The sequence below is a fragment of the Callorhinus ursinus genome, unplaced genomic scaffold (genome assembly GCF_003265705.2).
Source record: "Callorhinus ursinus isolate GAN/ISIS: 27379988/994484 unplaced genomic scaffold, GSC_fseal_2.0 scaffold134, whole genome shotgun sequence".
NCBI lineage: Eukaryota > Metazoa > Chordata > Mammalia > Carnivora > Otariidae > Callorhinus > Callorhinus ursinus.
The window spans coordinates 430,921-455,181 of record NW_027397196.1 but is presented as its reverse complement, the minus strand read 5'-3'; the positions used below and the strand labels follow the sequence as shown (position 1 = coordinate 455,181).

The 24,261-nt window shown below is 59.1% G+C and overlaps 2 protein-coding genes and 1 long non-coding RNA gene across 12 annotated transcripts in view; 2 read left to right on the top strand and 1 right to left on the bottom strand.

The window, feature by feature from the left end:
- The window catches only part of LIPE (lipase E, hormone sensitive type), an 18,582-nt gene extending 6,079 nt beyond the window's left edge, over nucleotides 1-12,503 (top strand). For 3 of the 8 annotated variants that reach the window (XM_025849580.2, XM_073890257.1, XM_073890259.1), the window contains exons 2-10: nucleotides 3,771-4,306; nucleotides 6,453-6,543; nucleotides 6,660-6,805; nucleotides 7,012-7,197; nucleotides 7,379-7,673; nucleotides 8,427-8,654; nucleotides 8,876-9,052; nucleotides 11,080-11,501; nucleotides 11,867-12,503. In XM_025849580.2, coding sequence (XP_025705365.1) covers nucleotides 3,771-4,306; nucleotides 6,453-6,543; nucleotides 6,660-6,805; nucleotides 7,012-7,197; nucleotides 7,379-7,673; nucleotides 8,427-8,654; nucleotides 8,876-9,052; nucleotides 11,080-11,501; nucleotides 11,867-12,088 — 2,303 coding nt within the window. In that variant the 3' untranslated portion in view covers nucleotides 12,089-12,503. The other 5 variants (XM_073890254.1, XM_073890255.1, XM_073890258.1 and 2 more) reach the window with 5 other exon arrangements.
- Nucleotides 6,269-15,361, bottom strand: LOC112807010 (uncharacterized). Of its 2 annotated transcripts, XR_012377290.1 has the most exons (5): nucleotides 15,251-15,361; nucleotides 10,265-11,726; nucleotides 8,632-9,009; nucleotides 7,127-7,182; nucleotides 6,269-6,517 (listed from the first exon to the last, which is right to left on the bottom strand). It is a non-coding gene; the product is annotated as an uncharacterized lncRNA (long non-coding RNA). The 2 variants fall into 2 exon arrangements; XR_003204000.2 differs by lacking the exons at nucleotides 8,632-9,009; nucleotides 10,265-11,726; nucleotides 15,251-15,361 and adding an exon at nucleotides 7,535-7,665.
- A 5,557-nt stretch (nucleotides 15,362-20,918) lies between these two features.
- Nucleotides 20,919-23,107, top strand: CNFN (cornifelin). Of its 2 annotated transcripts, none has more exons than XM_073890249.1 (3): nucleotides 20,919-20,957; nucleotides 22,133-22,243; nucleotides 22,636-22,953. In XM_073890249.1, the coding sequence occupies exons 2-3, from the start codon at nucleotides 22,135-22,137 to the stop codon at nucleotides 22,935-22,937; spliced, it is 411 nt and encodes a 136-aa protein (XP_073746350.1). In that variant the 5' UTR covers nucleotides 20,919-20,957; nucleotides 22,133-22,134; the 3' UTR covers nucleotides 22,938-22,953. The 2 variants fall into 2 exon arrangements, with proteins under 2 accessions (XP_073746350.1, XP_073746351.1); XM_073890250.1 differs by lacking the exon at nucleotides 20,919-20,957 and having other exon boundaries at nucleotides 21,961-22,243; nucleotides 22,636-22,772; nucleotides 22,862-23,107.
- The last annotated feature ends 1,154 nt before the right edge of the window (nucleotides 23,108-24,261 follow it).

Genomic DNA, 24,261 nt, shown 5'->3' with positions numbered 1-24,261 from the left:
CATACGCACATGCCCTCAGACGTACGGGGGCCGTGACACATACATACACACATGCCCTCAGACGTACGGAGAAACGTACAAACGCACAGACTGGGGAGAAAATGTCACCCACCCACAAACACAGGCCAGGCAAACACTATGCATGACATGTACCCACATACATATGTAAATTTGTGTGTGAGCCTCCAAGACACTCACACCTGACCACCCAGAAAGCGGGCAGCTGAGACCTGATGGAGAGCAGGAGCCCCCCACACACACACACTGCAGAAACTCTGCAGAGACCGGCTGAGCCATCCTAGCGGGTCCTGTGACCATGGGCGGCCCCATCTTCCTCGGCATCTCACTTCTCTCCACTGCCAGAAGGGGTGGTGACGGTCCCTAGCCCCTGGGCCGTGGAGAGGATGAAATGAGTTACAGTGCCTGGCATGCATCTGCGCCGCAGGCCTCTCCCCTTCAGAAGCCCTTGCCCCTCCCAGGCCTCAGAGCTGGTCCTTGCTCCTCCATCCTCCCTGAGCTTGCTTCCCTTCTCACCCCTGCTCAGTCCCCAGGGGCCAGAATCCAGGCTGGGTCTGGCTGTCCTGTGGTTCTTTAGGGCAAAGGGCTGGCGCCAGGCAGCAAGACCCCCCTGGGTCCCACCTCTATCCCAGTTGTTGCCCATGGGCCTTGGGCGCCTCCCTCTGCCCCAGTGCCCTCTGCCTGAGATTCTTGGCAAGTTTCTGGGCAACCTCAATATCCCTTCCTCCCAGCTCCACCCAGCTCAGCCCCCAGGGAGCTGCCTAGAACAGGGCGAAGAGCAGGGCCCTGGAATCATGAAGGCCTGGGATTCAGCCTCTTCCTCACCACCGCCCATCCAGGCTCACCTGGCCACCAAGCCTTAGTGCTGTCTCCAGAGGCCTCTGTCTGTTCATCTGTTTGTCTGCCCTGGGGAGGGGTGGTCCTCTCCCAAGCTCCCATTCACCTGCTTCTGCCCCCACTCTGACTCTTCACACTTTCTTTCCGTCTTCAAATATTTGCTGAGTACCTATTATGTGCCAGATCCCATGATGAGCCCTGGGGCCACCCCCCTGCCCGAGGGGGCATGATAATCAAAGAGGAGAAACAGGGGCACCTGGGTGGCGCAGTTGGTTAAGTGGCTGACTCTGGGTTTCAGCTCAGGTCGTGATCTCAGGGTCATGAGATCAAGCCCCGCATCAGGCTCCCCGCTCAGCAGGGAGGCTGATGGAGATTCTCTCTCCCTCTTACTTCCCTCTCGTGCTCTCTCTCAAATAAATAAATAAATCTTAAAAAGAAAAAAAAAAAAAAAGGAGGAGAGACAGAGGATTCACCTACAGCCAGGCAAATGACCTTAGGGCCTCTCATTCGTGCAGACCCCTTCCAAAGCCCTGTCCTGAAGTTTGGATTTGTGATTTTATATCCTTTTTCCTAAAGAGCTGCGCCTCTACACGTCAGCTTCACAGCTCCATGAAGTGTGGTTCTGTCCCTGGGGGGGGACAAGCAACAAACCTGTAAATGAACGTGTCTAATTGCAAGTGTGTAAAAATCTAGGAAGAAACGCAAGTCTGATGGCAGAAAGTAATGATGGGGGTGTGTGTCTTAGGTGGAGAGGAGTAGTTAGGGAGGGCCTCTGTGCGGAGGTGACAAGCGGAGGCCTGAAGGGTGAGAAACAGCTGGCCAGGTAAGGAGCACATGGAATAACAGAGGTAAAGTGTTTCTTGGAGCCTCAGTTTCCCATATGTGAGGTGGGGATGGCAGTCACAGCAGGATGGCCTGTGAAGGGTAAGTGGCAGGTGCCCAGTATGGGAACACCACACAGTAGGACATGTGTGGCTCAGAACCCCTAGCTGAGCTTGGCACCACCCTTAATCAGCTTTTGTGCCCTCGGGAGGGACAGGCATGGCTGGCTACCCTCTCTCCCCCCCCCACCCCCCAATAGCTGGGGCCGCCTGTGCCAGGGCCAGCCCGGGGGACAGGAGCTGAGATCACTGGGCCTTTGCTCTCTGAGCTCCACCCTGGGGAGAGGGAGGGCAGCCGGGCTGGGTGAGAAGAGACACTTTGTTCCATCACTGAGGCTAAGACTCCTGGCTCCTAAGAGAGAAGAGGCTTGGCGAGCTAGATACCTCAGTTTCTAATTATTGAGGGGGTTGAGTGTCTGGACTCCTGGATCCAAGCGAGGAAGGCACTGGGGCCCTGGACTCCGGGGTCCTAAGGCAGAGGAGCCTGGGACAAGGACTCGCATTTGAGCGGGGGCCGGGGACCAGCAGGGGGCGCGGGGAGTTGGGCTCCCTGCTGTGTTTACAACGCGCACGCAGGTTCCCAGGCCTTTCTGGGTGGGAGGTGGGGCCCGTGGCCACACCCCGGGCAGGCTCTGCCCCTCCCAGCCGGTTTATGGCCCCAGGCTTCTGCTGGCACTCCCCACTCTCAGCCCTAGCCCAGCCCGCAGCTCAGCCTGGGGGAGCTCAGAAGAGGTCTGGGAGGGGTGAGTGCACTGTCTGCTAAGAGACAGGAACGGGTCGCGCTTTAAAACCCCAGGTCCTGGAAGGGAGGGGAGACACCTTCTGGGGGATGAGGCAGAAGCCAGGCAAGGTCCTGAGTGGGCTTCAGGAGAGAAGAGTCTCCAGAGCAGAGGGCACCGTCTCCACCAAGGGGGGACAACAGTAGCTTGTCCAGGGCCTGGGTGACAGTACAAGGACCCCGGAGGGAAGATCACCAGGGACCCTGAAGTGTGGGGAGTCGGGCGTTGTCCAGGGCAAGTTTTTGAGGGCCATAGCTGGAAACCCAGCTTCCAGAGCCCTGGGAGGGAGACCAGCGTTTAAGTAATGTCTCTGGACCCAGAGATCTGGGTTTGAATTCTGCGCGGCCACTTTTGATGCAAGCTTCAGCTCCTTACTGAACACCTCTGAGCCTCAGTTTCTCCTGTAAAATGGGGATGCTACCGATAACAGTTGAAACGTGAATGGAGGCAGTCGGGTTCTCGGGGTGAGCAAGCACTAACTGAGAAAGTTCTTAGCGTGGGTGTGGCAGAGTGAGCTCAAGGCTAACGGCAGAGGCGAGGGCAGCTGTTCCAGGCAGGGTAGTGGGGCTGGCCCGTGCGGTCTAAGCCAAGTGGAGAGGCCCGAAGGCCAGGGGACCCAGCTGGGGAGCAGTGGGACCGACTTGTGGGGATCCCACAGAGGAACAGGGAGGCAGCTGGAGCTTGGAGGGGGTTCCACAGCCAGATCCGAGGGACCAGGAGGGGGCAGGATTGACTCCTCAGTTTGAAGTAAGGCTAGGATTATGAACTGGGTTCCGGAAGAGAACTGGGCTTGAGACCAGGATCCTGGGACACCACCAGGTAGACGGGAATGGGTGGGCTGAGGGCTGAGCTCTCCCAAATACTGGGGGAGGGGAAGGGCCTGTGGGTGATGACGCCTGGGGCCTTGAGAAAGAGGTGAGATAGGGGGCCTGAACCCCTGGGTCCTGAGGGAGGTGGGACCTAGTTGGGCTCCACACCTCTCAGAGAACCTCAGCGTCCTGGGCCCAAGGAGAGCCAAGTGGAGACGGCTACCTGAATTCTTGGGTCCCTGGAAGGAAGCAGAGGGGTGGATAGACTCCGGGGTTGTAGGAGAGGCGTGGAGCTAGGAAACCAAGAAGAGTCCCACGTAGGAGACACCACGGAGAAGAGGAGTCTGGGGCCTGGACTCCTGGGTCTGAAAAAGGAAGGGGATGGGGCCCTAGACTCCACCCTTGGGTCCATCCCTGCCTGATGGGGGCTCCCCACTCGCCCGCAGCCTCGCGGCTCACACACAGCATGGACCTGCGCACGATGACACAGTCGCTGGTGACTCTGGCAGAAGACAACATGGCCTTCTTCTCGAGCCAGGGCCCCGGGGAGACAGCACGACGGCTGTCGGGGGTCTTCGCGGGGGTTCGGGAGCAGGCGCTGGGGCTGGAGCCGGCCCTGTGCCGCCTGCTGAGCGTGGCGCACCTCTTCGACCTGGACGCCGAGACGCCGGCCAACGGGTACCGCAGCCTGGTGCACACGGCCCGCTGCTGCCTGGCGCACCTGCTGCACAAATCCCGCTACGTGGCCTCCAACCGCCGGAGCATCTTCTTCCGCACCAGCCACAACCTGGCGGAACTCGAGGCCTACCTGGCCGCCCTCACCCAGCTCCGTGCCCTAGCCTACTATGCCCAGCGCCTGCTGGCCACCAACCAGCCCGGGGGGCTCTTCTTCGAGGGTGACGAGGGGCTCATTGCTGAGTTCCTGCGCGAGTACATCACTCTGCACAAAGGCTGCTTCTACGGCCGCTGTCTGGGCTTCCAGGTGAGCCCCCCACTCCCCCCAGCCCCGCTCCTCCGGACCCACAGTGAAGGTGCCAGGTGGCCCCCCTACCTGGCCCGACAGCATGGTGGGATTACCACAGTGGTATCACTGGACTCCGGGGACAGTAGATTCAGAAAGGGGAAGCCGTCTAGGCTTAGGTGGCTGCACGGGGTTGTGGGGGGGGGGTCTCAAACTTGTGGCCCCTGCGTCAATTCCACCGTGTAGTAAGACATCATTAACTTGCATAGCTCTTTGCGCCAGGATCCCCACACTCAGATTTGTCCACTCTTTGCAGTGACCTGTCTGTCCTCTGAAATCATTTGAGACCCCTCAGGAGGGTGGTTAGTACTGTTCTCAAAGTCCTCTTTATAAGAGCACACCCCATTTAGTCACCCCGCCCCCAGAGGCATGGGCAGGAGGGAGGGGGCTAGCTCCATTTTAGAGGCTCAAGGGACTCTGGTCGCGGCTGCTCCATGGGACCCCGGTCGGCCTGGGCTTTCTGGCTCACCTCGGGAGCTCTCACTCGACTCAGGATTTTCCAGCCATGGGGAAGGCCAAGGAGCACTTCCGAGTTGGTGACCATGAGGGAGACCCGGTGGTGGCCCCACCCCAGCCACCCCCAGGGGGGTACCATTCACCTTAACACCGAGAGGAAAGTAGCCTGGGAGCCTTTGGACTCAGAGCAAAAGTAGTTTGGGGGCTCAGAATTGGGGAGGGGGGAGGTGGGAGGGGGTCCTGGGGACTCAGAGCAGAGACCCAACATGCTCCTGTGTGAGGTCAGTGCAGGGTCCCCCGGGCCCCAGCCCCACATCGGGGAACCCCCCCGCAGGAGTATCTGGAGCTGCGTGACTCTGCAGTCCCCCAGATTCTCTCCGGGTCCGCCCCACCCCCACCCCAGGTGGGCTTGGCAGTCTCTCGGCCTTCCTTCCCCACTTCCCACAGAGCAGCCTGGGTGTTCCTGGGAACTTCCCTTCACCTAAGCTGACCCCCCACAAATATTGATCAGCCCAGCTGGGACAGCTGGCTCCTCCCTGTGTCCCGGCCATGACCTTGGAGTCCCCGGAGAGTGATCCTGTGGCCACCCAACCCAGCATTCCAGGCAAAATGGCCAGGCACCGCTGTGCTCTCTGGCCCACTGGGCCCCTGGCCAGGGGCAAGGTCATGCCTGACAGCTCTTCTCTGAGGGCCCAGCTGCTATGCTACGGGACAGCTATCCCCTGTAAAATGTCAGCCCCCACAGGGCAGAAGCCTCCCACATGGGGCTCTAACTCAGCACCCGGTCCCCCCTCCCCTGCCCCCTGCTCCCAAGCCTAGCGCCTAGCACAAAGTAGGATGTAGGCCTGTATTTGTTGAATGAACAAAAGAACCCTGCTGGCCCCTTGCCCAGCTTCCTATGGCTTTTTTTTCTCTGATCTTGTCTCCCCATTGTCTTTTCTTAGCTGGCCTGGCTCCTCCCTCAGATGCTGTCTCCCCATTTGGCTGCCTTTCTGCCGCAAGATCTCTGGCCCTGTCTGTCTCTGACCATCTCCTGTCTGTCTTCCTGCCGCCCAGGAACTGGTCCCCATCCGCCTGGCCTCATCTCTGTCCTCGCTGACTTTCAGGAAATCCCTGCATCACCTTAATCCCAGCCCTCTATGGCTCCACCCACGTCTGGAACACATCCACATTCCTCAGGCCCTCCATGAGCCCCCTCTGCTTCCCTGGCCTTGGCTGCCACCCCTCTCCCCTCATTCACTCTGCTCCAGCCGCACAGGTTATCCCCGCCAAGCACAGGCTGCCTCAGAGCCTTTGCACTTGCCACGGCCTCTGCAGGGAGCACCCTTCCCTCACTTCCTCTGGATTGCTCCTCCTCCAGCACCCTCCCGGTTACCCATCTAAGTAGCCTGACCCCCAGTCGTCAGTCTGTGTCCCCTCCACCTACTGTTTTTTCAAATTTTCAAAGCACTGGTCACGAAGCATTCCTTAACATCGAACATATGCCTTTATTTGCTTCCTGTCGCCTAGAGCAGTGCCTGGCACACAGTAGGAGCTCACTAAATGTTTGCTGGATGACCACGTCTGTCCCCAAACCACGTCTCTGCCCCTCACCCCTGCCCGCCTCCAGTCCCTCCTGGGCAGTGGGTGACCCGGCGGCATCTCTCCACAGTTCACGCCCGCCATCCGGCCGTTCCTGCAGACCATCTCCATCGGGCTGGTGTCCTTCGGGGAGCACTATAAGCGCAATGAAACAGGCCTTGGTGAGTCCTGGCCAGATCCTGCCTGCAGACTCGCCTCCCTTCCTGTCCCTCCTCCTTCTTCCACCCCCCCAGCCCCCACTCCCACTGGGCCCCCGACCACCCCTGCCAATCCCCAGGTGTGACCGCCAGCTCGCTCTTCACAAGCGGCCGCTTCGCCATCGACCCAGAGCTGCGCGGCGCGGAGTTTGAGCGGATCATACAGAACCTAGATGTGCACTTCTGGAAAGCCTTCTGGAATATCACTGAGATTGAGGTGCTATCGGTGAGAAGGGGGCCTGATGAAGGCCCCACCAATGTTACAGGATGGGCACACTGGGGCCCAGAGACCCCATCCCAGGCCACATCAGGCCTCGGCGGGGCTCCAGGCCTGGGACAGCGCGTGATGGTAAAGGGGGTGGCGATTGGAGAGGAGGCACAAGGGGCTGCAAGCAGCTCCTCCCCAGCGCCCCTCCTGTTCCCTCCCACCAGTCTCTAGCAAACATGACATCAGCTACGGTGAGGGTAAGCCGCCTGCTCAGTCTGCCACCAGAGGCCTTTGAAATGCCGCTGACTGCTGACCCCAAGCTCACGGTCACCATCTCACCTCCTCTGGCCCACTCGGGCCCCGGGCCGGTCCTCGTCAGGCTCATCTCCTATGACCTGCGTGAAGGACAGGTAGGAGATACAGAGCCAAGGAGCACCAACAGCCCCACTCCCCAGAGGCCCTCCCACCTCTCAGTGCTTACCCCTGCCCCGCCCCCATCCTGTCTCTCTGAGCACATCCCTTTGGTGGGGTGAGGCCCCGGCAGGCCACCCCAGCCTCACCCAAATCCTCCTCCCTCACCACCCCCCGCAGGACAGTGAGTTGCTCAGCAGCCTGGTGAAGTCCGAGGGGCCCTGGAGCCTGGAGCTGCGGCCACGCCCCCAGCAGGCACCCCGCTCACAGTCCCTGGTGGTGCACATCCATGGCGGTGGCTTCGTGGCCCAGACCTCCAAATCCCATGAGCCCTACCTCAAGAGCTGGGCCCAGGAGCTGGGCGTCCCCATCCTGTCCGTCGACTACTCCCTGGCCCCCGAGGCCCCCTTCCCCCGAGCGCTGGAGGAGTGCTTCTACGCTTACTGCTGGGCTGTCAAGCACTGTGCCCTCCTCGGTGAGCCCCCGCCCCTCACTGTCACCCGCTCCCTGCTCCTGCCCCCACCCGGGGCTGCGCGGGGAGAGAGAGCTCAGGCCTCAGTCTTGCACCCCCTGCCTCCCTTGCCATCTCCTCCTCCCCAGCTCTCTGCCACCTGTTTACCCCCTCCTGCCCCACTGCTCTCCAGACCTTCCGTCTCAACCACTTCCTCCTTCTGCTTCCTGCCCCCCCACTCTAGCCCTGACACCCCATCCCCCCACCTCTCCATCCCCGAGGACCTTTTCTCTCGTTTCTCCACCCCCTGTCCTGCACTGCCAGCCTCCCGGCCCACGCTCCAGACCATTCTTCCAGCTCCTCTGACCTCCTGCTTCTGACCTCTCCAGAGGCACAGGGCAAGGTGGGGGCGTGCCCCAGGGCACAGGGATGTGGCTCTTTTGTATGGTCAGCTGAACCCCGCCCTTCCAGCTCCAGGCCTCAGCTGCCCCTCCCTCCCGAAATGGGCCCTGGTCTCCCCTTTCCCACCACCTGTCCCCCTTGTTTCTGACCTCCAGCCTCTCAAGCTTCCCAGAGCCTCCTGATCTCCACATCCTCAGTCGGCCTGATCCCCGACCACTGTCCCCCAAACCCCTGCCTCAGTTCACCAATCTCTAAAATTGCAGTTGGCTAGACCTTGGGATTGGGGCCCCCATACCCCACCTCTGAGAGTCCAGTGCTCCTGGCTCAGAGCTTGAGCTCCTCCCTGCCAGGCTGACCAAGCCCCCTCCAACGCAGGCTCAACAGGGGAACGGATATGCCTCGCAGGGGACAGCGCAGGTGGGAACCTCTGCTTCACCGTGTCCCTCCGGGCAGCAGCCTACGGGGTGCGGGTGCCAGATGGCATCATGGCAGCTTACCCAGCCACGATGCTACAATCTACCGCCTCGCCCTCCCGCCTTCTGAGCCTCATGGACCCCCTGCTGCCCCTCAGCGTGCTCACCAAGTGTGTCAGCGCCTATGCTGGTAAGGCCGCCACACACACAGCTGGGGGCCTGGGGGGGACTTGGGTGCTGGAGTCCTGCAGGGATGGGGGCTGGCGCCCAGGCTCCCGGGGCTCGGGAAAGGAAATCTGAGACTCCTGGTCCCCACTGAAGCCATCAGATATCCTTGGGTCCCCGGGGGCACCGAGGCCTGACGTTCCAGGTGTTGAGACTGGGCCTCAGCCCTCCACACATACTCCACAGGTGGGGAGACAGAGGAGCACTCGGACTCAGACCAGAAGGCACTGGGCGTGATGGGGCTGGTGCGGCGGGACACAGCCCTGCTCTTCCGAGACCTCCGCGTGGGCGCCTCCTCCTGGCTCCACTCCTTCCTAGACCTGAGTGGGCACAAGTCCCACACGAACTCAGTGCCCACGGCAGGTGAGTGAAGCCCTCCCCTCACACACCCACTCAGGGTGGACAGCAGGGACAGCCGGATACACCGAAAGTCCTGGGGGGAGGCAAGTGGCTGTGTCCTCGGGTGCTCAGGGAAGCAGAGATCACCTTCTGGCTCTAACCCCCTATTTAGCCCTGAGGACTACCACACAGCCTTGCTTTTCCACGACACTCCACATCCTAGAATTTCCAGGACTTCTGGTCCGCCAGGTCATCTCAGAACTCCTAGGAACTATAGGGGGTAGCCTTCCAAACAGCCCATCCCAGAAAGGAACCCCAGGAAATAACTCAGAAGGCCTGCCACATGTGCCAATTTTTGATCCCAAGAATGCCACTCAAATCCCTTGGGCCCTCAGGGGGGGGAGTCCAGCCCTCCTAGATTCTTCCCAGACTTTTAACAGAGACACATGGGGGTAATGCCCCACTCCGGGGGCTGGCCTAGGAGCCTGGGGTCGGAGGGATCAGCAGACTGACTGCACAGACCTCGGTCAGTGGGAGAGATTTCCAGCCTCGGGCAGGGCAGGATCCTCATGCAGCCAAAAATCACTAACATCCAGGGATCTATTTTTTCCCCACAATTTTTTTTTAACATTTTAATGATTTTAAAGTACAGCCAGCTCATTTTCTATCTCCAGCAAGCCAACAGTATTTTCTGAATAATAGTGCGTGTTCAGAAGAAGACAGATACCATTCCTATTCAGAAAATTATTCCAACTGAGTGTGTCTTACTTTAACTTTTTAAATTTTAGGATATTCAAATGGATGCAAATACACACAAAAACAAAAGGGATTTGAACCGTGGACCATTGAACACTGGGGCTTTCCCTAAAGGTTAGAGGTGACAGGTACAGTCCCTAGAGGCCCACAGTCGAGCAACCTACGGGGTGATGGGGGCCAGGTACCCTATCTGTGAGCCTTGCTTTGCTCCTCCATGAAATGAGGATGGTAAGAGGACCTGCCTCATTAGGTTGTTATAAGGACTTCATGCAACTATTTGTGCCAAGCACCCAGCACAAACCCGACACCCAGTAGGTGCTCCTAGCAGATGCCGGCACCCCTGACAGGCTGCGCCCCGTGACTCCCCTCACTGGTTCCATTCCGGTGACCCTCTTGGGTCACGGGGCACTTATGCAGTTACTCTCACATCGTCTTGCATCTTGCCTTCGTGGATTTATATAGACGAGTTAAAAAAGATACCTGCAAAAGGCAGGGTCGTGGCCCCAGTGGTAAGCAGCATAGGTCGGATCAGATTAATGGAGCGGAGGCTAAGGTGGGCATTCCACGCAGCCCGAAGCATGTCTTCGGCCTCAGCGGGGCACTTGCTTGTCGGGTCGCTCAAAGGTAAGGGATAAAACTAAAGAACATGAAGGAATGTGGGGAGCAGATCTGTGTGGCTGCAGGTGTGGGATCCCTGGGGATCGAATAGGCTCCCAAGACTCTCTTTAGCTCCCTGTGAACGTGGCCTGCTCACTATTCCACTGTTGACACCGTGGCCCTCACAGGTTGGCTGGGCCTCGGGCTGGGGTCAGGGAGGCAGCTGGAACGAGGCACCGGGCCTAGTAATAAAACATGAGGATAGCGTGTGACCTCCCAGGGGGCAGCAGTGCCTCATCCCGAGTCCTCACCACCTCCTATGAGGTAAGGACTATTTTTATCCCCTCTTTGTACAGTGGAGGAAACTGAGGCTCCCAGAGGTAAACTGACTTGCATTTCACCCTCCCGGTTACCACACACACACACACACACACACACACACACACACACCCCTCCACGTGACTCCTCCCACCTCCCCCTTGGAGTTGCAGCGTGGGGCACCTGGGGCTCCCCACCCATCCCGGAGGACGGGAGTCTGGGGGGGAACACTCGGCCTCCACAGCCCTAGCGCGCAGCTCCTCCTGCAGAGGCCACTACCCTCCCGCCTGACCTCTCCTGCCCGCCACTCACATACCCAGTCCACAGAGCCAGGCTGATCTGTGGCCCCCACTGGCCACCTGCCCCTGCTCCTCTTGCAGAGCCAATGCGGCGCAGCGTGTCTGAGGCAGCCCTGGCCCAGCCCGGGGGCCCACTGGGCACAGACTCCCTCAAGAGCTTGACCCTACACAACCTGAGCCTAAAGGACAGCTCTGAAACGTCAAACAGCCCGGAACTGTCAATGTCTGCGGAGACACTTGGCCCCTCCACACCCTCCGACGTCAACTTCTTGGTTGGCCCAGACCACGCACCCGAGGCCGCTAAGGCACAGGATGAGCTGAGCACCAAGGACAGAGGCTGCAGCGCGCGCGCGGCCTTCCCTGAGGGTTTCCACCCTAGGCGTTCCAGCCAGGGCCCCGCCCGGATGCTCCTCTGCGACTCGCCCATCGTCAAGAACCCCTTCATGTCGCCGCTGCTGGCGTCTGACGGCATGCTACAGAGCCTGCCACCCGTGCACATTGTGGTGAGCGCCAGACTGGGACAGTGCGGGGCGGGGAGCAGGGGCGGGCGGGGCCAGGTGCACCTGCGGAAGGGAGCTCGGGAGCGAGAGAGCGGAGGGGTGGGGGTGGGGTTAGGTAGCCTGGCTGCCAGCCTAAGGGAGAGGCGTGCCACCAGGAGGGAATGCCCGGGGACGGGAGGGCTGCAGGGGAACCAGGGCTGCTATTTCCTCTCGCGATCTTGCGGAGCCCTGCAGTCGGGGAAGGGGAAAGAGGTGGTGGGTCTAGGGGGGGGAGGGGGTCGGAGATGCTGGGCCGAGGCTCAGTCTCCCACTCCCCGCCCCCCTCCCCTCGTTCCTCTGCCCCGTGCCCCACCCCCGCCGTCCCGCAGGCCTGCGCGCTGGACCCCATGCTGGACGACTCGGTCATGTTCGCGCGGCGGCTGCGCGGCCTGGGCAAGCCCGTGACGCTGCGCGTGGTGGAGGACCTGCCGCACGGCTTCCTGAGCCTGGCGGCGCTGTGCCGCGAGACACGGCAGGCGGCCGCGCAGTGCGTGGAGTGCATCCGCCTCATCCTCGCTCAGCCCGCCCCGCCCACCGCGCAGCCCGTCTGAGTCCCAGCCCGAGCCGGGCCACGCGGGCAGCTGGGGCTGCGGGGGGGCGACACTAAAGGCCTCTTGTTCCCATCTGAGCCGACCTCCGTGGTGAATGCGCCCCCGGTTAGGCGGCGGGTACGTCCCCCCCAACCCCACCCCCGGTCGAGGGGCTCCCGATCCCCTCCAGCCTCTCCGTCAGGCCGGGCGCGGGAGGGGCAGGCTGTGCCTTAAGGTGGGAGGACGGCCGGGGGCGGGGGCCCAAAGCCGAGACCCTGGCCTGAGGGGTGGGGGGCGCACACCAACGAGTCTCCGTAGACAGCTGGAGCTGCACTCCATCATCGCCTTCTACTGCTGCTGTGACCGCCGCAGGGTGGGGGCCTGGCCCTGCCTGGCAAGACGGTTTGTTTTTGTTCCTTTGTAAATAAAAGTATTTAATTAGTTTGGCCTCTTGCAAATAGGGTCGGGTGTCGCCCACCAGGGGGCAGCATCGGACTCTGCTGCTGGGATCGGAGCAGCCTGGCAGTAGAAAGCTGGGAGCCCAACTTCTGGGTCCTGAGGAACGAGGGGACTGCAGGCTCGGATTCTTGGGTGCGGAGGGATTGGACGCCCCTACTAACACAGACCACCTCCCCTTCAGACTTAATCCAGGTGGTGTGCCAGATGGCCCTGGGTTCTCAGCTACTCCCCTTCGCAGACCCAGCCCCAGCACCCACCCAGAAAAGAAAACCTAAACACGTTAGAGAACTGCAGCAACTATATCAGGAAACCAGAAACAAAACTGATCACCCCAAATCCTGGAAGCCCAAGCTCTGCTGAGCTGTGACAGTCACTCAGTCCCTCAACCAAGACTCTGAGGTCTTGTCCTTTTGTAGGCCCTGGGTTTGGAGCAGAGATGATTTCTATCCAGGGCCTGCCCTCAAGGGACTCAGGGAGAATGGGCGGAGAGACCCAGCCAGACACAGCATGTCACAGTTCCCCCAGGTTCCATGTGTGGTAATCAAGGAGGGCTTCATAGAGGAGATCTCAGTTTGACCTTAAAGGATAAGTGTAAGTCTGCTAGGCAGAAGAAACATGCAAAGTTGTGAGAGCCACTGGGCAGTTATCAAAGCCTCTGCCTGGCTAGAAGGTCAGGTACAAAGTGGGAAGTGGCCTGGGGGGCCTGGAGCAGTCGGCAAGAGCAGATCCTGAAGGTCCTGGAGTACAATCTGGACTGAACTGGAGGGCAGTGGGAGCCACAAAAGGGCTTTGAGCAGCAGAAGGACAGGATCAGCTAAGGCACTGAAAGGGCCTGCTGGGACACTGGGGAATGGACTGAAAGGGGAAAAGACTGGAGTCCTGGAGGCAGAGGAGGCTGGGGACAGGGAACACAAGGCCTGAGCTGGGGCAGAGGCCATGGGGGTAACTGAGGTTGAAGAGGACTTATTGCAGTAGAGCAGTTGGGGATGAAGCTGGCGCTCAGGCTAGCCATGGGAGCAGGTGGACAGTGAGGCTGTGTCTTTACTGGGAGGAGGCTCTGGTGTGTACAAGGAGGATGGCCGTCTACTGAGAGCTGTTTTGCACATGGAGAGATCGAAAAGTCTCTGTGAAGCAATCCGGGGGGGGGGGGCATCCAGGAGGCAGCAGGGGGCAGGAGAGCCGGCTGGTTGCTCACTTCTGGCTGGAGCTGAGGGACTAGAACCTTTCCAGGAAGAGTGGACAGGTGGGATGAGCAGAGGACCAGGACAGAGAGAGAGCCCTGAGGCCCACTACCCCCAGCAAAGGGGTGGGCAGTAAAAGGGGAATCAGTTCTCACGGGTTCTAAGGAGCAGCCGGAGAGGGAAGAAGTTAACCAGGAAACAAGAGGAGATTTCAGGTGGGAGGGAGTGGTCGGCGTGAGATGAGGATGGAAATATTATCCTCATGCCTCAGCAGGGAGCAGGTGGGTCCTTGGTGACCTTGTCCAGAGCCATTGCAGGGCCATGGGATGTGGGCAGCCAGACATGGGAGGGCTGAGGAGGGAGCCATAGCCCAGAACTCTCCCTGAAGGTCTTGTTCCCCCTGTTGAACTCATAGGAACCCTTGTTCATCTCTCCCAAAACAGTCATCCACCCACCAACCCGCTCGTATTTCCCGTCCCCATCTCAGGGACAGCTCCTGTACCCCTGTAGCCCAGGCCAGAACTCTGGGTCTTGTCCTGGACAGCCCCTCGTCCCATAGCCCATCAAGCCCCATATTCTATTGTTTCTGCCTCTCGAACCTCTCTCTGCCTTATCCCCTCCGTCTCTGACCTAATCCACGCTTCATCTTCTCCTGCCTGGGTGTCTGCCCAAGCCACCTTCTGGGCTACTGGCGGCGTCCAGTCTCGTTTCTCCAGTTCCGGCTCCAGCTCTGACCTGGTCTTCCCCTGCAGGATCTAAACCCTTCCATGGCTCCCCACGACCACCCCACCCCAGGACAGAGTCCATGCTGCCAAGGCTGGCCTTGCTCACTTCATCCTCTTCCAGCCTTATAGTTACCCCACCGCAAGGACCTGACTGGCCTCCTTCTTGGGCACCTACACAGAGTAATACTCCCGCATGCCTCCCTTTCTTCGTTTGTGCTGAAACACCCTCTCACACGCTCTTCTCCTTTGCTTGGCACCTCCTGCCCCTCCAGGATCCAGCGCCAATGTCCCCTCCTCTGGAAACCCTTTCCTGACCCAGCAAAGCCTAAAAAGACTCTCCCCACCTCCGCACACCCCTGCCCATCAACGTGTCTGTCCTCCCGGGGATCTGACCCGGGATCCTCGAAGGCAGGGCCTAGGCCTGACTCATCTTGGTCACCACCGTCGTCCAGCACAAGCGCTGGCACACCGGAAGCCTCGGGAAACGTTTGAGTAATAGGTGGCTGAGTGTGTGATGAGCGAGCGAGTGAGTAGCAACAGAAGGAAATGGGAAAGCCGGTGAGTGGGAGAGAGAATGAGGGCAGGAGAGACTGAACGGATGGGTGTGCAGGCCGGGTAGGCGCAGCCGGGAATCAGGTTGAGGGTGAGAGGAATGGAACGGAGACATGAATGTCTGGGACTCAGTTTCCCCAACAAAGCAAAATGCGCGGTCGCCCGGGCTAAGCGGCCCCCTCCGCCTTCAACCCCACCAAGCCTCGCCGTTTCCCCTCCGAACTATGTCCAGAATCCCAGTACTGGGCGTGCTGGGAAGAGCTTACCGACGGGACCCGCGGAACCTGTTTCCCTCACCGGCCGCTCCAGCCTCTGCGGGGCGCCGCGGGATTCCCACCCCGCAGGTGCCCGGCCTATTGGCTGCCTGGCAGAGACTAGCGGAGACTGGCGTCTTCCAGAGCCTATCGCTGCCCGACTTAGACCGTGGGCTCCGCCTACCAGGGAAACGTGCCCCAAGTGGTCCAGGGCGATAGGAGGCGGAGCGTCTATTGGCTGGAAGATAGTGACTGACGTCATGGGTAGCTTATCACAGCCAGCCTCCGGAGTTGCGCTCCCGGTTCAGGCCCGCCTCTGGAAAAACGCAAAGGGATGGTAGCCGAGGGCGTGGTGGATTGCAGCAGCGCCCCGAAAGTGGGGTCTGGCCGCTCGCGCTGCTCGCTGGCCTCATCCTTGGGTCCTAAGGGATGATGGGGACTTGAGAAGTCTGGACTCCGTGGTCCTGAGGGAGGAGGGGCTGGGGATCTGAGGGAGGAGGAACAGAGGAACCTAGACTTCAGGATCTGAGGAGCATCTGAATGGTTGGATCTTGAGGAAGGAGGAAGCTGGGAACCTGAAAGGTCGGGGTGTAGGGACGGGGACTCCCAAGAGTCGCTGGCCTGCCCCGGGATGACGGATTTGAGGTTTCAGATTTTATGTGGCTATTTATGGGATTGGAGCCAGGCCTTGTCCCCAGGCAAGAGTTCTGGGTCCCGCGAGGTGGGGCTTAGAATAGAAATGAAGAGGAGGAGGCTTAGGGGAAGCTCTGGCCTCGGTGTGCCCTTTCCACCTCCCCGGAAAGGGAAGCCAGGGTGCTGTCTGCCAGGGGAACCCAGAGCGGGAGGAGACTTGAAACTCACATGGAGACAAAGAGAAAAACATTGATACCAAGAGAGATTAAAATAGTAAAAACACTAATTATAAGAGAGCTCTCTCTTGTATGGCGTGGACTGTGGCCCCGGTTCTATGCGAAGCATCTCACATAATTATCGCATGTCTTCCTCATTACAGTTCTAAGAGATCAGATTATTATAATCCCCGTTTTACAAGTGAGAAAATTGATGCCCAGTGAGGAAGAATCAAGAGGCAGATGTGAAGAGACAGGAGAGACACGAAACACAGATGGAGATAAACAGGCAAAGAGATAAAGACAGGCCCAGGGAGGTTAGAAAAGGTAGACAGCAAACAAAAGAGAGGGGCTGCAAGCGGGGACTCGTGGGGTGGGGTAGGGCGCTGGGGCCTAGGACTCCTGGGTCCTGGGGTCGGAAGGACCTAGGACTGGGGCTTTCAAGTATCTCCTCTGCTGATTTCCAAATACCAGACTTGTCCAACCCTTCTCACTCTGGGCGTTGGACCCGGTTGGGGTCAAAAATAGTGATTAGGAGGGGGCAGGCATGTCATTATCCTATTAGGAGATGATAAGAAAATGATTCATGGGGGTGCCCCCAGCCTGGGAGGGGCCTTTCCCCCATGGCCTCTGTTCTTTCATCTGGACAGACTGGGCCTCAGGAAGGACTGGGGAGGGGCAGGGTCTTCTCTGTCCCTCTCCACCACTGCACCTCCATCACTCAGAACTGTCACTAAGTCCCACCGTGGAGATGAGTGGGCCACCCTGGGGCATCCCTCTGGGCCTCTCTGCTTTCCCCCACACCTTGAAACAATGCCCACCAGAGGTCCCGGCACATCGCAGGAGCTCAGCGAATGCGTACCGAATGGATGGACAAACCTCTCTGGGCAGCTATTCCTCTGTCCCGATCCTGACCATCTCTCTGTGTCCGCATCGTGTTTCTCCCTCGCCTCGCCCATCTCCTCCCACCTTCCCTTTCACACAGGTGTCTCATCCGAGGACACAGGGCCCCCTATCCCCAATAAGAAGAAACCGAGGCTTTGGGGAACCTGGGTGGCTCAGTCGGTTGAACCTCCACCTCTTGATTTCGGCTTGGGTCATGATCTTGGGGTCCTGGGATCAAGCCCTGTGTCAGGCTCTGTGCTCAGCTGGGAGTCTACTTGAGATTCTCTCCCTCTCCCTCGGCCCCTTCCCTGCTCAAATAAATAAATAAGTCTTATAAAAAGGAAGAAAAGGAAGAGGGAGGAGGGGAAGAAACTGAGGATCATTTTGGGAGAAGTCACCCTCCCAGGGTCACCTGTGGGACATGAAAAGGAGGAGCTGAGAGAGGGGTTCTCAAGACCCCAAATACAGACACACCCCTGGCATCTCGGAGTCAGAAATGCAAGATCACACCAAACACATGCCCTCGATACCTGCTTAGTGGGATCTTCATTTGCACCCACACAATCAGAGAATCACATGCACCACGCGCAGTCACCCACAAACACAAACATAAACATCAGCACACAATCACACAATCGCCCTTACTGACAACACACACAGAAATATCCTATTCCACATGCAAATCAGACACCCCAGGTATGCAATTATACGCCCAGCCACAGGCAGGCCACTCATTCAAACCCAGCCAGGACCACGAGAAGACTTGGTTTCGTTCTCAACTGTATCTCCAGCAACTAGAACAGCACCTTGCTGTCATCACCCGCAGAAACACAAAACGTTTCTGAGTGCCAGGCACAGTTCTAAGCCCTTCCCATGAACTAACTCGTCGAATCCTCACAACCACTCTATTTGCCACCACTCAGTTTGAAGACGGACACACCAAGGTCCAGGCAAGCTTAGTGATTGGCCGAAGTTTTCAGGGCCAGGAAGAGGCCATGAGAATTTGAACCCAGGTTTTCTGGCTCTGGAACCCATCACAAGAGGCTACTATTCAGTAAATCACTCCTCCCTTAATCCAGTCAGAGTTCTAGAACCATGACAACCGACCACACCTGAACGAGATGCACAGTGGGGGAGGAGCGGGGAGATGCACAGTGGGTAGACTCTCAGAAAGGCAATATAGACACACAAATAGAAAAGACCCCCTCACATGTCACACCCCAGAACACACAGAGACGTGGGGACAACCCCCACAGGGACACACAGCACCCAGAGAGAGACGCACACACCACACGCAGAGACACACCACACCCAAACCCAGACTCGGTGTCCCACCCAGAACGCCACTGAGCTCCTGTTCTGCTCCCAGCCCCACTGGGCTAGCCCTCGAGGAAGCAGCAGGCTCAGGATGGGAAGAGGGGGCAACCTCACTTGTCCGCTCTGCCTGACCGGTTCCACGAGGGCCATGGGTGGCACCACCCGCCTTATGAAACCCTCATTGGGCAACTGGACCCAGACCTGACTTGGACGCTTGGATTCTGGAGAGAAAGGGGCTGGGAGCCTGAACTCCTGGGTTCTGAGGGAATAGGAGCTGAGTGCCCCCGCCCAGTCATGGATTCTAGGAGAGAGGAGGACGGGGATCCGGACCTGGACTCTCAGGTCCTGAGGAAGAAGAGCGGGAGGCCTGGGATCCTGGGTTCTGGAAAAAGAGGGGCCAGGGACTTGGATTCCTCTCCTCTGTCTTTAAAGGCAGGGTTCCAGAGTTGGCAGATAAAAATACAGGACACCCAGTTAAAGGTGAATTTCAGATGAACAACAGATACCTCTTTTAGTATAAGTATATCCCCAAGATGGCATGGAACATACTTAGGCCAAAAACAGTGTTGTTGTTGTTGTTGTAGTTGTTTGCCTGAAATTTACATTTAACTGGGCATCCTATATTTTATCTGGCAACCCTGTTGAGGGGATGGATGCCAGGTGCCCGGGGACAGCCATGGCCACTGGTCAGCCCCCAGGCCCCTGCTCTTCCTGCTCCGGCCCTCCCCCTCCCCCGGAAGCAGGCCACCTCACAGCTTCCCCACCCGCTTTCCTCATCTACATGAGTTGCTGTCTAATTGCACCCCCAGGCGGTGTCAGAATGGGGAGAGGAAACCTGAGGACAACTCGGGTTGTCATCCTGGAAGCCCTGGGGTCCTCACAGATGACTGACCCTGAGTCACCTGCAGATCACGGTCAGGCCAGCTGGGGGATGGGGCCCTGGGGCTGCCTCCATGGGGAGGCCTGGAGATGGAGATGCGGGGATGGGAGGCAGAGACCCTGGGACGAGGGCAGGAGACACACAGCTTGAGGGAACAGAGACTCAGAGATGGGGGGACAGAGAACCAGAGCAGCTTGGAAACAGATCAGGAAAGAGATACAGAGCTGGCGAGGCAAAGATGCAGAGATGGGGGCACAGGGACACTAGACCAGAAGTGGAGAGAAGATGTTCCTAGACATTCAGGCTCCTGGACCAAGTAATGGACAGGCGCCAGCAAAACGCTGAGTGCCACCCATCAGTCTGGGGACAAGGACAGCGAGCCATCTGGGTGGTGCTGGGAGACCAAGGCTTGGGTCCTGGTGTGGGTTGGATTGGGAGGTGAGGGAAAAGCTGGGATCCCAGGCGGACAGGGTGATCCACCTGCCATCACCCCATACCCATTCCCAGTGGGGTGACACCACCACCTTCTCTGCAGGTAACACCCCAATTTTCCAGCGCCTCCTACATTTTTGGGGTGACACCCGGGCTGGAAACCCCACCCGACTCTAATGCTGCTTCCCTCACTGAGTCACTTCCAACCCTGCCAGGCCTGTTGGGGGCAGGCTTTGGTGACTCAGGCCTCCAGGCCCCTCGCTCTTTCACCCCTCAGGAGCCCAGCAGTCAAAAATCCCAGGACCCCTGCACACTCAGGGGTGCAGCCTAGCCTAACCCAAGAGTCTACACCCCCAGCCAGAATCTGAGCCCCTCTCCCTCCTCTGTTAAGGGCTCAGATGAAGCCCCAGCCCCTCCTCCCTCAGATCCAGGAGTCCGGCCCCCATGCCCCCAATCTGCTCTGTTGCCCCCCACCCCCAGTCCTGGGCCACATCCATCTCCTACCAGAACCACACTTCTTGGTTCCCAGCCTCCTCCCTTCCCAGTTTGAAGGTCGAGTGAGTTGAGTTACTTTGGTTGCCAGCATGAGTCACCCCAAAACACACTGCCCTCCATGTGCCTGGTGGCCCCAGATGGGAGGACAGTGCCCCCTCTTCCAGGGAAGTGGGAGCCTCACTCAGGGGGACAGGAGAGGCCCTCACAGGGGAGCCCCCACTGCACTCTCCTGCACCCCCCATTCCTTCCTCCACCTCCCTGCCTCTCCACTTTCCACCTCTGTGTCTCTTCTCTGAATCTGGCTCCTCTCTCTGCTGTTTCTCCCCCAGATCTTTGTCCCTCTCTGTCTCGGCATCTCTCCATCTCTCTATGTCTTCGTCTCTGTCCACCTCTCTGAATCCCCTTCTCTCTCCCGTCTGGGCCTCTCCCCTTCTGTCTCTGTGTCCCCCGTTCCCTCCCCCGTCTCTCTGTCGTCCCTCTCTTTGGGTCTCTGCACTGTAGCCCAACTGCGCCCCTTGCGCCTCCCCTCTGCCTTCTCTCCCCTCACCCCCTGTCTCTCTCTGCCTGCTCCCCTTTCTGTCTCCCCTCCCAGCTCCGCATCCCTGGCCCCCTCCCTGATTTCCTTGGTCCCACAAGAGCTGGAGAGGAAAAGGGGGGATGGGGGATGGAGAGCCAGGGAGGGGAAGTTCCTGTGGGGGGAAGAGGGTCAGCCAGACCGGCTGGGCTCCCTGGGCACCTCCGTCAGAGCCCCGCCCAGGGCTGTGTGGCCCGCCCCAATATAAGCAGCTCCTGGCCAGAGACAGAACACAGTGCCCGGCTCACCCACACCTGTCTGCATCTTCGCCATTGCTGTCTCCTGCAGGTAGGAGCATCTGCCCACAGCCTCTTCACTGTGTCCTCCCCCCCCCACCCCCATTCCACTGACATCTCTGTCCCTTGCATATCTCTGACTGTCTCGGTGGACACTTCTGTCTTTCTCAATGCCCTCCGTGTCCACCTTCTCAACCTCAGTGGCGCTGGGTTGAATCTGGAAGTCCTGGGGCCCAGCACGGCCTCTACTAACCCCCTTGGCCTGGGCCGTCGGATGTGGGGCATTTCTCTTCACCTCTCTGAGCCTCAGTGTTCCATCTGCGAAATGGGCTTGCAGAGAAGTCAAAGCGCTGGGCAGGTGTGAGTGTTACTGGTGGCATCGCTATGGGCACCTGGCTCTGATCTCTTTCTCCACTTGTCTCTGACTCCGCCTGTCTCTGTCCCCTGGTCTCTGTCTCCAGCTCTACCTCTGGTATGAGGAAGGTCCTGTGGGGTCTGTCCGGCAGCCGTACAGAGACGGGCGAGTTTCTCGCCCCCACCCCATACATCCCTACTCCATGTTTCTCCCAGCTGGCAGGCTGACTTGGCCTCTTTCTCCCCAGTGCCCTTCCCCCTGAGAACCCAGCCCCCAGTGCCCCTGCTCCTTGCCCGCCCCTCCCCCAGTATCCAGCATCCTTTGGACAGACTCAACCACTGTCACCGCGGCCACTTCTGCCGTCCCCAACACCGCCACCTCCTCAGGGCCAGCAAGATGCAGTTTGAGATGCACGACAACGTGAAAGGCAAAGGTGGGATCACTGGAACCCTTCCAGTCCCTGGAACCTGGCCGCTTCCCTCCCCTGGGCACCCTGGCTTCGAAGACAGATGGCGCCTGATTGCACCCCAGAGGCCCCTGGAAATGCGGGAACCCAGCTCCCCAGGCCCAGACGAGGAGGAGGTGGCGCACATCTCGCCCCGCCCGGATGTGGCACCCACCCTAGCCCAGACTTGCAGGAGTTCCCCACCCACAGCCCAACCAGATGTGCAGGAGGCAGTGGCGATGGGGACAGACTGGGGTGTCAGTGCCCAAACGTGGCGGACAGGAAGGGGGGGCGCAGTGGTGTGTCCCCTCCGTGGGCGGCCTGGTGGCCCCGCCCAGACTGCCCGGCAAAGGAAGGGGCGGCAGGGATGTGGTGTCCGGGAGGGGCTGTCGGGCTGCCCGCTGACCCTGGCCCACCACCTTTGCAGCCATGTCCTACCCAGTGACCAGTCAGCCCCAGTGCGCTAGCAGCTGCTACCAGACCCAGCTCAGCGACTGGCACACGGGACTCACGGACTGCTGCAACGACATGCCCGTCTGTGAGTGCCGGCGGCTCCCTCCGGGGGGCGGGGCCAGGCCCCACGAACCCCACGCCCCCTCCCTTCCTTAGACCCCGAATTCCCACACTCTAACCCTCACCCCTTCCTCCCACCTCCAACACTCCCCAGGATCCTGACCTCACCTCTTCCAACTTCCCCTGCGACCCTCAACCTCCCCGTCCCTTGCACCTTCAACTTTCCCCGTTGTGGCCCCAGCTCCCCCTCCAAAACCCTATCTCCCAGCTTCCTAAACCACCCGCCGCTGGGACCCTTCATTCCCTCCGGGACCCTCGACTGGGCGCCGCAGAGCATCGGCCTCGCCTCTCCCCGAGGCGGAGCCGGCCCGGGGCGCCCGGTGGGCCCCGCTCTGACTGCCCCGCGCCCGCCCCCAGGTCTGTGCGGCACTTTCGCCCCCCTGTGCCTCGCCTGCCGCATCTCCGACGACTTCGGGGAGTGCTGTTGCGCGCCCTACCTGCCCGGAGGCCTGCACTCCCTGCGCACCGGCATGCGGGAGCGCTATCACATCCAGGTGCGGGCGGGTCGCGGGGCCCGGGTGGGGATGGACCTCCTAGGGGCACCCATGGCGGGGCTCCTGACTCTCTCTCCCCCACCTTCTAGGGCTCCGTCGGGCACGACTGGGCGGCCCTCACCTTTTGTTTGCCCTGCGCCCTCTGTCAGATGGCGCGGGAATTGAAGATCCGGGAGTAAAGCAGCTCCCCGCGTCTCCTCCTTTTCCACCTGTCACACCCGGCCCCCTCGGCCCCCTCGGCCCCCTCTGCCCCCTCTGCCGCCTCGTGGGAGGGCCTGCCCCTCCGCGCTATCCCGCTACCAGAAATATGCCCACAATAAAAACCTGAAAACCAACTCCGCCTGCATTCTTTTTGTCCCAGGGAAGGAATCTGGGTGGAGAAGGAGGTTTGGTGAGGGGTGTGGGGACACAGGGAAGATGTCTAGGTGTGGAAGGATGCCAGGGTCAGAGCCTTGACCCCAGCCTGCTGTGTATGACATTGGCAAGTCTCTTACCTCGCTAAACCAGCGGGTCCCTCATTAACAGAGTGAAACCACTAACCCCTTAAACTGCCCAACCAAAGTTCTGCCAGGATCCTGAAAATAAGCAAAACCAGAAAAAGCTCCAGAAAAAAATTTAGGAGAGCCCCTCCCCCACCCCTATTAAGTCAATACCTATGGACTCTTGGCCTACACACATTCCTAACAGGTTTGGGGGGAGGGGGTCCTTTATCTCCAAAGCAGAGAACTGCCAGGTTCAAGGCTCCCTGGAGCTGAAACTAATCCTTAAGGATCACCCAGTTCTCTTTATTGCAAAAGCGACTAGCAGATTAAGAAAATCTGGTCTCAGAATTGGGCGGACCAAGGATCTGATCTCAACTCTTGCCACTTACTAGGCGTGTTATCTTAGTCAATTAATAAGCCTCTCTCGGCCTGTTTCCTCCTCCGAGGATAATCCCTAATATGTCATATGGCTACTGTGTGAGCAAGAGACAGAACAGATGGAAAGACCAAAGAGTAAGCTTAATAAACTTGTTAATATTATTATGTATAATAACACTACACTATTCTGTTATTTGTATTATTTGCTGTTATTCTCGCTCTCTCTCTCCATCTGTGTATCCAACCATCAAGTGACATCTTTACTTGGAGTATCTAACGGGCATCTCAAATTTAAAACCTGGGTTTTAAAGGCATCCAGGGGTGCCTCTGTGGCTCAGTTGGTTAAGCGTCCAACTCTTGATTTTGGCTCAGGTCATGATCTCAGGATCTCAGAGAGCCCACGTTGGGCTCCCTGCTGGGCATGAAACCTGCTTGAGATTCTCTCTCCTTCCCCCACCCCGCAAGTACTCTCTCTCTCTCTCTCTCAAATAAATAAATAAATAAAACCTAACTCTGGATTCCCCACCCGCAACCTGCTTCTCCCAGGCTCCCCCTCTCAGGAAATAGCAAACCCCATCTTTCCAGCTGCTCAGTCACTTTATTACCCTATGTCCCAACCTGTCAACAAG